An 11,458-nucleotide genomic window follows, 5' to 3' on the forward strand; every position below is an offset into this window, starting at 1 on the left:
AAATTTTTATGGAGCTTTGACTTGGATAGGTTCCGCAAAAACTGGACAACAACAACACAGGACCGGAACAAATGGAAAAAAGGGATGCCTTTGCCCAGTAGTGGGACACAAGATGGCTCTAAAAAATTAAAAAAATATCTATATATAAATCAAGTCCCAAATTGTAAAATGTAAATAATCTGTACTTCGAATAGTAAATAGACGTAAATCTAACGCCGACACATTCTAACGCGTACCTATAGAAAAATTATATGAAATTTTAAGGCACGAATACTCACATATACATTCTTGCGTTACACCATACAACAGGCAGCAAAAGTGCTGCACGGTAATTCAGTGTGCAAGGGCCATGGCCTTAAAATCTTCAAGAGTAATGGTTTCCTCATGATGTTTTTCGAAAGAAAGAAGGGGTCAAGGCTAAGCATATGTATCAGATTAGTATACCAACTCATGGGGCCCAAGTAGAATTCGAGCCAAAAGGGAGGCGTTCCGCTTCAATATTTACAATGAATCTCGTCTGTTTCGCTTATTCGTTTTACACTTATATAACCTGAAAAAATATATATATTAATAATTAAGTGTGTTCATGGATTTTTAAAACCAAGAATCCACTTTAAATTTAAAGCTGTAGTTTTAAAACCGGACGGCCTGCCTGACGTGAACCATAATCAGGAATTCTGTCGTTGCACCTCGGCAGTTTAGGCTATTTGGTCCTTAGTCACATATTATATATGTGACTAAGGACCAAATAGCTAACCTAAACTGCCGAGAGTAGTTTAGGTTATTTGGTCCTTAGTCACATATTATAAGAGTAGTTTAATTCTAGGGCTAAAACTGCACACCGCAATTATTTTCGTTGGTAAATGTTAAATATACTCTTAAAACAAATATCTAGTAGTGGCAAGAATCGACTATTCTATTGTAAGAAACTATAAACCAAATTAACAATTGTAAATGGCTGCCATAAATTATATGCATAAAGCAACCGATGTCCTCCAACGAAACCCCTCTAACGTCTACAGCTAACCGGAAAATTCTAAGATAAATATTTAGCTCTGCTTATGTTAGTGCAAACAATTTAACTTTGCCAACGAGTATGCAAGAACAGAAAGCACAAGATACTTATCGGCCATTTTTTTTCCAATCGATAGTGGATAAACGGTTCCTTATTTATTTGCATAAAATTTTAAGACACAACAATTATAACATGACGTTTAGTTTCATGCATCGACATGGAAATCCACTCCTAGGAAGGGTTGACCAAGGGTCGTGGGTTTCAGCAAACAGGCGGAGATCGGGAGAGGTTTTATATAAACTAAATTTTACTTCAAATTATTAATTTTATTATAGTGACAACTTCAAATCAACTGTCACATTGTACCTAGGTATTGAATATTAATATAAATCAGATATAAGAATGTTATGTTTTTGTACTAAGAATGTAATTGTAATTACAATGTAATATTCTTATATCTGTGAAATGAAATTATTTTTTTAATTTAAATAAAAACTAAATTAGACTTACTTAACACTACAAAAAAAATTAAATTACTCTTAATTACTTGTCTCCAACCTTCTGGAGCAAACAAATCAATTTAAGTCAATACAGCGAGATAATAAACACGTGACACGTGTCAAATGTAGGTTTAAAACTGCATAGGTAAACGTCGTGTACCTTCTGCGGATGTAAGGTCAGAAGAGCAAATTGTGCCTTGGACATTACATCAAACAGGACGGACCAGTGTGCTTGTTTCGTTTGTCAATTCAAAGTGAGTTTTTGTTCTTGTAAATTGCATTGTATTTTAATCGTTTTAAAACGTTTTTTGGCAATCGAGTTACAATTTTGTGCGTATTGAGTGTTTCATTATAGCGTATCAGTGTGCAAATTTTTAATTTTTATAGTTAGATTTTTAAATTTTATAAAAAGTCTATCTTTTTTTTTGTTTTAAAACCATCATTGTTCGGAATAGCTCGTATCATAACTCTTTTAAACAGAAACAATGTAACAAATGTTTATTTAATTTTTATTTTTAAATTCGGGTGTCTAAGAGCAAATAAAAGCTCATATAGTAATCCTTTTAGTCCCAATCATTATAACACGTTTTCATTTCACATATAACACAATATGTATATTACATCTTCACAAGTTTGTTTTCGACTAATTCAATATTTAAATTTAAAATATTATAATTAATTAATATTTAATGTACTTAAACAATTACTCAAATATTACCTGCATAAACAGTCGAAAATGCCTAGTAAACGCTTTTGGCTCTTTTACTAACTTAACCCGGGCTAAATTAACCCCGCGGGATGAGTTGACAAAACTCCACGTATTTACCTTTTACGGGGTAGACAGAGTTGAAACTTGAAGGCCACAGTTAGCTATACAATTAGCTTGACCAAATTATTATTCATTAATAAATTCGTTTAAGTTAATTGAAATGAAAATATTTCCATGATAGATAATTGGGTGATTTTGTTTGATTTTAAATTTAAAATTCTTTATTTAACAACATTACTTATATATAATTATATATATATATGTCAAAAACTTGCCGATTTACAGAACGCAGGTGAAGAAGGTGATGGAATAAACTCCACCGCAGTCATTTCTTCAAAAGCATTAATTAACAAAGCATTGATCTTATATGTGTTTAATTGAAAAAATATCGTGAATATAGAAGACAGCCTGTTAAGTTGACCCATCTACCAAACTATTCGTGTGCCAAATACGTCAAAAATTTAATCGTGATTGAGTAATCAAATATGCGATTCTGACAATCCGTATATTGACACGACACGAATCTTGTTATTTACTGGAGCAATTTAGATGCGATTTTTCATATAAATAACAAAGATTGGAAGTAACGTTTTAGCCATAATCTCTAACAAGCAAGCGATAACGTTTTTATTCTTCGTTTTTTTTTTAAAGTCTATTTAGTGTCCCACTGCTGGTCTCTGGCCAAAGGTCTCCCCTGTCTGCTTCCATTACCGTCGATCCATTGCGGTTTCCCACCATTTTGATAAAGTTGGCCCCAAAGTAAGTTCGACAAAGTTTGTAATTGTGTTTGTCTATTGAATGTTAAGCTTAGTGCTTAGTGTAGGCCATTTGTCCATTATAATTATAAATATATGCATATAGTTGGTTGTTTTAACATTCGGGTAACAATTGACAAAATAAACTGAATCAGGTAAAGTACCTGATTTAGTGTGAGTTGCACCATTCAACTTTGACGTTAATTTTAACCTGCGTAGATAAATGCAAAGTACGCCATTTTGTCCAAACGTCAGCGGCGCGCAGGTTAAAGTCAACGTCAAAACTGACTGGTGCAACAAATTCATGGCGTCCATCATTGGACAAGTGTAATGTTTAAAAATGACTTGACATGTGTTTGCTAAGCTGATCACGTTGGTAAAGTAAACTAAAACGTACGAGTTTTACTTAACATGATCAGGAAATGTTACGTCATCATTAGCAAAAATATTGAGTACCAGCTGCAGTACGCGGTGTTAGCCATGGTTTATAATTCGTTGTAATTATTTAAATATTATAATTATTTAAAACGATACTACGCTTTTAATTTCATTAATAGTAGCGCTACCTACTTTATAAAGCGCCGCGTGGCTATCAAACTTATGGGAATTGTGTACTATCGGGCTTATATGTACTTTATTAGTTAATGTACCTTATGTGTCAATGCAAGGTATTAGCTACCTAAATATAAAATTTCATAAAAATTGGCTCAGCCGTTTGAGCGGGAAGATGTAACAAACATACAAAATATAGCATTCAAAATGGGATTTAAAACCAAGATAATTATGCCTAAACAATAGGTAATTTTTCAATTCATTTTGGTTAGATTTTTGTGCTGTTAAACGCACTTCATAAGTAAATAGACATGTATTAATCATATTTTTAAGAGAGTCTATTAATGTTACAATTATGAGAAGAAAATTGCCCAACGCGTCACCTACCTAGTATGTATACTTGACATCAATTAAATATATAATTATGTTGCATTTATATACGCTGTCCGCATTATTGTCATGCTTGGTCAAGAGTGCTAGATCAAGGTACATATAGTACACAAACAAATATTTAGCAAATAAATCTTTAGTGATTCTTGGTGAAAACCGAAACCGAATTTGGGTGTCTTTGACAGAAACACTCTTTATCGAATACACGTGTCGGTGAAAATTTAGATTGAGAACATGTTTGTAAACCTTAAGTATCTTGATATGAGATATAAAAAAAAAGTTTTTCGGTGCAACGTTTCGGTGAACAATGTTTCTGTCTCAGGTTCCACATAAATCGGCTCTAGTCGTCCTCAATATAGTTATTCTCATATTTAGACAAAAGATGAAATGAAACGGGTTGAAAATTTCGGCTGAATTGGTGGGAACAGAATCTGAAAACCGAAAAACCAAAACCGAATATTCGTTCGAATTCTAAAATACTAAAACACTAAACTGTGATTGTAAATATATTGTTTTTTATATATTCCGATAACCGCCCTAGCTTCTGGTGTGTGTTCACCCGGAAAAGAATAGTTTGACCTAGCTTTACCGTCATAAACGCTTTAATTTCGCGGCGGAAGAAGGAAAATTCTACATATTTTAATTAGTTACCTACCATATTTAATCATACAATATACTTTCATAACGGTGTATAACTTACTAGCTGCGCCCCGGGGCTTCGCTCCCGTGGCAATTTCGGGACAAAAAGTACCCTATGTGTTATTCCAGGTTATATTCCACCCGTGTACCAAATTTTATAACAATCGGTTCAGTTGATTTTGCGTGAAAGATTCTCTTTCAAACAAACATACATACGCACATCCTCACAAACTATCGCGTTTATAATATTAGTAGGATAGGATAGCACAGGTAATGTTTTTATAACAATAACATGACATTGCTATAATATATATAAATAAAATGAAAAATTATAAGAAAATTAAATAAAAAGCAAATGTTTAATGACACATTTTCTTTATTTTGTTGAATAAAATTATTGTAAAATCACTTTTTACGAATACATTTTAAGTTTAAACTGAGTGAGTTCCATTAAACTGAGTGAACTATTCAATGATAAAATATTTTTTTTAAATTGTCCCTTCTTTCAGATATAAAAAATGGAGGCTGTGCCGTACCATCCCATAGTGAAAGTGACAGCAGACGAAATTAGAAGAACCAGAGAATTCTACAACCAGTCTGATGTCAGGGTCATAGTTGAGAGCATCAGCGCAGTCCGGGAGTGGATGGAGAAGCAACCACACTTGATTGAAGCCAGCAAACATCTTAGTACGTATATCTTTAATTATTATTAGTACCAATCCATTGCGGCGTGTGGTTCCGCCCTAGAATAGGATCACTTCTTATTCTACCGTAGATGTCGACGAGAAAATCTAATTTAGTTTTAATAAATTAACTGTTTCAGCTGATGAAGTTCTAGAAAGGTTTTACTTTCTCGCTAGATGTTCAGTGGAAGGAACTAAAAATAGGATAGAAAAACTGTTCACCTCAAGAGGTCTGATGCCAGAGTTAGTTTTAAATAGAAATATGAAAGAGTTTGACAAACTTTTTGATTGTGTGTGAGTATTCTATTCTCATTTAATTTTTATCATATGTCTTATTGTTCGTGGATTTGGTAAGCTTTTTACAGTCGGATAGAGAGAGAAGAGAAGTACCAATATAATACTAATATTTTAATATTATAGCCAAGAAATTGAAGCTGTTGCCCATAATTCAAAGTAAGGGAATTCAACCCTTTACCCACGGCAAGGTTCAGTTACAATCAGTTACGTCTACTAATTGACGTTCCACTGTACTAACTATCTAACCACAATTTATCCTAAAAAACTCTCTCATAGATAAGCAGCTATTCATAGAAAAACAATTCGACTAAGTAAATTATTGATCAATCGAATCGGTCATTTCACGTATAATCACAAAGATCAAGAAATCTGAACCACGGCGCTCACACTGGTGAAAAAAAAACTAAAAATATTTAGTTTAGACTGTAAGGTCCATTAAGTTTTTTTTTTAAATTTTCAGCAACTACATACCACTCCCGAAAATAAACAATAAAGATCTATCAAGAGTCATGATAACACAATTTATTACAGACAAATTGGAGGAATTTAGTATAATGTCCTATTTTAGACTCTGCTTTATGGTGAGTTTAGATTTTTTATTACTTTAAGTATGTATATGGAAACAATCATATTGGTATCATAAGGCACAAGACCTAGAAGGAGAGAGCATGGAATTAATATTCCCAGAAGAAAGAAGGCTGTCAAAGATGATGACAATATGCACACAAAATTTTTGTCACTGCTGATAAATAAGTTTGAGGCAAGAAATGTCTTGAGGAAATTTGGTCACCCAGGTCAAGTATCCTTGTGAGTACGGAAAATTTAAAGATATAAAATAAAATTCTTACCGTGACTCATATTACACTTATATGGCAGCTTGTTAGCTCAGAGTAACACTATCTCTCTCTCTCTTTTTATTTTTTCAAGACAGAAAGTGTTGGAGTTCAAACTTACATTCCTGATAATAAAACAGTAACTAACGCATATGATTTATTTTTTAGATCGGAGAGTACAGACTGTTTTACGATTATACATTAAGTGAACAATATATAATAGATTTAAAAAACATACATTTTGGCCTACTTACAAAACTAAGTCCTGTGGCTATAAAAAAAGCGGAAGTTTTATGTACGGTAAGTATTTTAATTCTCACACTCAAAAAGTTATAACCACTCTTTGTATCAAGGGTAAAAATAAAGTTAACCAATGTGTTTACAGGAAGGTTTCGGTACAAAAATAAGTGGTATTCACATTTTGAACGCCCCGAGTTTTATCGATAGACTGGTATCGATTCTCAAAGCGAGTCTCAAGGAGAAAGTGGCCAGTCGGATACACGTACACAGCACTTACGAGGCCCTCCACAAGTATGTCCCAAAAGAGATACTGCCAAAAGATTACGGCGGTGATGAGCAGAGCTGTGCTAAATTGGCTGGTGAGTGCAGTATCTCATTTCTTACTGACATAATTTAATAGGGTATAGCTGCTATCGAGTCAAATCAGATACTTTTTCCATGTGTACAAAACAAATTCCAATAATTGTGTGTGCTTTGTGAACACGCACAAGTGACGTCACAAATGTTGGACTCAAAAAGCGTTTAATTATACTTTAATGAGATCAATAAATGTTATATTTTGCTATAAATAAAATTGATCAATTGAAGTAACATTGGATTATCGTGTTTCATCATGTGATCATACATTTTATTTTATACGTAGTCAACTACCATATTAGTATAGTAGGGAATAAAATCATTATACTATATAGGTAACAGCATATTTTGATCAACCTTATCCATCCGTAGGGAAGGCCCGTGCCCCAACAGTGGAACCGTTTAAATGGCTGTCTGTTTTTTCATTAATATCTCATATGTACAGACATAGCCCACTTACAGTTTTATTATATAGATCATCGCCAGGAATCAATTTAATTCCCATTATAGATGAGAACACAAAAGGTACTTACTTGTGTTAAGTAATCCAATATGAAATTGTGTTCGCAAATTAATCCATTATTGAAACTCATAATGGAAGCCGTGCTTCATATTAATTGCAATTTACTAAAATTAAAATCAGCCATGGATATTGCGACGATATTATTATTCAGGGTTATATATGGGCCTATAAGATCATACGGAAGTGTCATGCGGTCATATATAGTGAATAGTATAGTATATAGTAATATACGTATTGTATAGTTATTAAATCACATACGCGCCCTGTTATATATGCCACGTTTTATACACGCCCTGTCTGTTAATCGTTGTAGTATTACATTTGTTTGTTAAAAGACTCACATTTGTTAAATGACGACTTTGAAAAAAGGCTGCGTTGAAGTTTGTTGCGTTGCTTCTTCTTCGTCTGCGCTTTGGAAAGCCATATATGTGATTAAATATTTATTAGTTAAATTTAATTGTTCGAATGATGCATTTCACGAAGAACAAAAGCAGGTAATATTATTCCTACAGGATCCCAGTTTCGAGTTACAAGATGCTAATTAAATAATTATATTTCAGAACAATGGCGGGAAATTTTGCACACTGACGAGGCGGCGAAAGTACTGGCCGATACGGAAAAGATGATAACAGATGAATCAAAGAGAGACAGCTCGAGTTTCAATCTAGAATACATGGGCATGCCCGGCTCGTTCCGGAAATTAAACGTGGATTAAATTTTATTTTATATTCAAGATTGGTCTAAGGAATTTAATGTTAGATTTGGTTACCTGATTAATTAAGGTCGGAAAGAAATATATGTATCTATTGTAAGCATACGTGACATTCCACAGGAAAAGGTGTCTTATGTACGGGTTCAATATGTGTTTTTATTTCTGATCTGAATAATTCATTTTAGAGTTCATTAAAGAAATATGCGTTAATAAAATTGACCATAAGATACTCACGAATAAAGACCCGTGGAACGTCATAATTATATATTGTTAATAGAAAATCTTTTTCACCGACACCGATGACATTTCTTGTGAAATTGCTTTTTCATGGTTCTTTGAGCCGTTTTCTCTTTAGCGATATTTAGAAAGTCCGACTATTATAAGTTATTTTATAAATATTTTTATTTAAACTGGGCTGGTTAAAAACTGTGTAGGTATTTAGATTATTTTGTAGGTCTTCCTAAGGTCTGTTTTATAATGCTCTTACTTTATTCATTAAATTTCAACGCCATTTTTGACTTTTATTTGTCAAACATTGGACAATATTTTTAATAATGTAACATTGGTGTAGCGTGTAAATAGTTAGAAAGTAAAAAGGGAGATTGGCAAAACCACTGTCTACAACAAATAAAAGACTGGCTTACCCTTAAATTTTCTGCCTCCTTCTTCAGGAACTGTGTTTAGGCTGCGAGCTGCGATGCTTGACGATCAAAAGTATGTAAACACTACCGTTTTACTTAATGATTTTGTTAATATTTTTGTAGTCGGGTTCATAGAGCGTTTTGACCATAGATTTAGAAGGGCACCGCACACGGCGCGCGCCCTCTGGCACTTCTAAATCTATGGTTTCGACCGCTGCCGCGCGCTATGATTACGATCTGTCAATTTTCTTAAGAAGGAATCATTTTCAAATATTAAAAAAATGCGGCCAGCACCTAAATAAAAAATCACGAGAAAAAAACATAAACCAGTTTCTTTAACGGCATTATTGGTTCTGTCAAGAAAAATGAAATAAAAAAAACCCTTTAGGACTTATTTCGAGCGTTGGTGACAAAATTGTATGAAATAAAATGTTTGGTGAAGACAGAAGTATTTTGTTTCCGCTCTGCACAACGGTCGGTTTGTTGTTAGTTGGTTGAAGTTGGGAATCCTTCTAGTTGCATTCTCAGAAAAGTCCCTTGTCGACTATCTCTATTTATTTCTTCTATCTCTGCACAATATGTTGTAAGAAAAAATAAAATATTTGTAAAGAAATCTCGTGAAAGAAAATTTCTGTTCAGAAAAAGGCCTTAGATAGGTATTTGTTTTTAAATAAATCACTCATGACGCGGTTGTCCAAACATTTCATAATTACACTTTTATAAAAAAAAATGCAACATTTCCTGGACAATACAATTCTATTTAAATAAGTATAAAAGCTTTTGAGCAATTGTTACGCGCAAAATAAAATACTCGAGGGCTCCTTAATTTGGTAAAAGCAAAGTCAATTGAAAATTTTGAGGCTCTTTGGTATATTCGTATTCAATTCATTTGTCGAGTTTCTATTTTTAAAATAAATTAATGATATTAAGTTTTAGGTGTTAAATCTTTCTCACTCACGTATCACGAAAACTACTGAGTCCATGAAATAAAATTTGGCAAGAAGGTAGATTGTGACTAGGAGACGTCCGCTAAGAAAAGATATTTCAAAATTCCACCCCTAAGGGGGTGAAATAAGGGTTGCCAGTTAGTATGAAAATTCGTCATTTTTGAAATGAAATTTTTATATTATATAATTTTTAATTTAAATTTGTTTGTGAAATCTATACATAGTAAGTAAAATATAACTACATTTTAAAAATCGGATCTCTAGGGGAATGATGTAGGGGTGGAAATTTATGCGCAACTTTATTATTTTGAAAAGAGGTACATTAAATAAATAAAATAAATAAATAAATATATTAGGACAAATCACACAGATTGAGCTAGCCCCAAAGTAAGTTCGAGACTTGTGTTATGGGATACTAACTCAACGATACTATATTTTATAACAAATACATATATAGATAAACATCCAAGACCCGGGCCAATCAGAAAAAGATCATTTTCCATCATGACCCGACCGGGGATCGAATCCGGGACCTCTCGGTTCAGTCGCTAGAACCTTACCACTGCGCCACCGAGGTCGTCAAAAATTACATTAAATGTTCGGGACGCGTTACAGAAAGCGGGATTGGGACACGTAGCGGGAAATAAGTAGGATGGGGCACGTTTCGTGAAAAGACATTGCAGGACAAGTTTCGGAACGAAACACGTAATGGAAATCGAAGCGGAAAACGGGGAATTGAACTAAAGATGACAAAAATACTAATTTGAATCATAGTAATAAATAAATTTTACCAGTCTTCGAATACGCGATACAAGAATAAATGAAATTTGACATCGATTCCTTTTAAGAACTGAAATTCACGCGTGCGAAGCCGCGGGCAAAAGCTAGTATTGTTATATAGTTAGATTGGCTACACAAGCGACATGCGAGAACACGCGAGTTCGAAATCGCTGATGTTGTCGCCATGACCCATCTTCATCAATGTTACACCTATATATTTATTATACGAGGAGATTAAGAAAAAACTTAACAACCAAACAAACAATAGTATTCCCAAAGACATTTTACAGAAGGCTGGCCATAAAATCATTATAGGTTTATTTTTTAAGCGTATCCGGGATTTCCAGTCAGATATAGACAACAAGAACATTCTTCATTGTGAAAAAGAGAACCTGGATTGACTAAAACTAATATATAGTTCTTACAATCAATTGTACAAACCATCCAAAATTATTGCAAATTCGCCAATATCGCTCCCGCGTGCAGGTTAACTTGAAGTGCGTTTGACTGTACTAGTGAAAATACGAAATAAAATTAAACATATAAAAAAATGCCCATGAAACTCCAAAACAATACTTAAATCCGAACATAACAGTTCAAGTAATATTACCTAACCATTGACGATACAGCCATAAAGTTTCATTTTTCGCCCTGTCCACTTGAAATAACGAAAGTTGTTTAATAAAACACCCCATTTTATTGTTTGACAGTTTGACGCGGGTCCGAGAAGTTGGAATCAGTTTATTCTCAGAGATCTTCAACATTACATAGGTAGACATTGTTTTTTTTTTCCTGCCTTATACTACCGAAGAAGTGTTAGGGCCG

General features: G+C 33.4%; 1 protein-coding gene across 2 annotated transcripts; it reads left to right on the top strand.

Moving 5' to 3' along the window:
• The first annotated feature begins 1,666 nt into the window (after window positions 1–1,666).
• On the top strand, window positions 1,667–8,776 carry LOC128679261 (alpha-tocopherol transfer protein-like). Of its 2 annotated transcripts, none has more exons than XM_053761380.1 (7): window positions 1,667–1,769; window positions 5,130–5,307; window positions 5,444–5,597; window positions 6,061–6,181; window positions 6,602–6,733; window positions 6,819–7,032; window positions 8,114–8,776. In XM_053761380.1, the coding sequence occupies exons 2-7, from the start codon at window positions 5,139–5,141 to the stop codon at window positions 8,266–8,268; spliced, it is 945 nt and encodes a 314-aa protein (XP_053617355.1). In that variant the 5' UTR covers window positions 1,667–1,769; window positions 5,130–5,138; the 3' UTR covers window positions 8,269–8,776. The 2 variants fall into 2 exon arrangements, with proteins under 2 accessions (XP_053617355.1, XP_053617354.1); XM_053761379.2 differs by lacking the exon at window positions 1,667–1,769 and adding an exon at window positions 2,558–3,043.
• Window positions 8,777–11,458: the final 2,682 nt, after the last annotated feature.

Source organism: Plodia interpunctella, chromosome 21, assembly GCF_027563975.2.
Source record: "Plodia interpunctella isolate USDA-ARS_2022_Savannah chromosome 21, ilPloInte3.2, whole genome shotgun sequence".
NCBI classification, from domain to species: domain Eukaryota; kingdom Metazoa; phylum Arthropoda; class Insecta; order Lepidoptera; family Pyralidae; genus Plodia; species Plodia interpunctella.

Coding starts and splice junctions, on each gene's coding strand:
- LOC128679261 (XM_053761380.1), top strand. CDS start 5,139: ATGGAGGCTGTGCCGTACCATCCCATAGTGAAAGTGACAGCAGACGAA. Junction 5,308..5,443: donor TGAAGCCAGCAAACATCTTA/GTACGTATATCT, acceptor TAACTGTTTCAG/CTGATGAAGTTCTAGAAAGG. Junction 6,734..6,818: donor AAGCGGAAGTTTTATGTACG/GTAAGTATTTTA, acceptor ATGTGTTTACAG/GAAGGTTTCGGTACAAAAAT.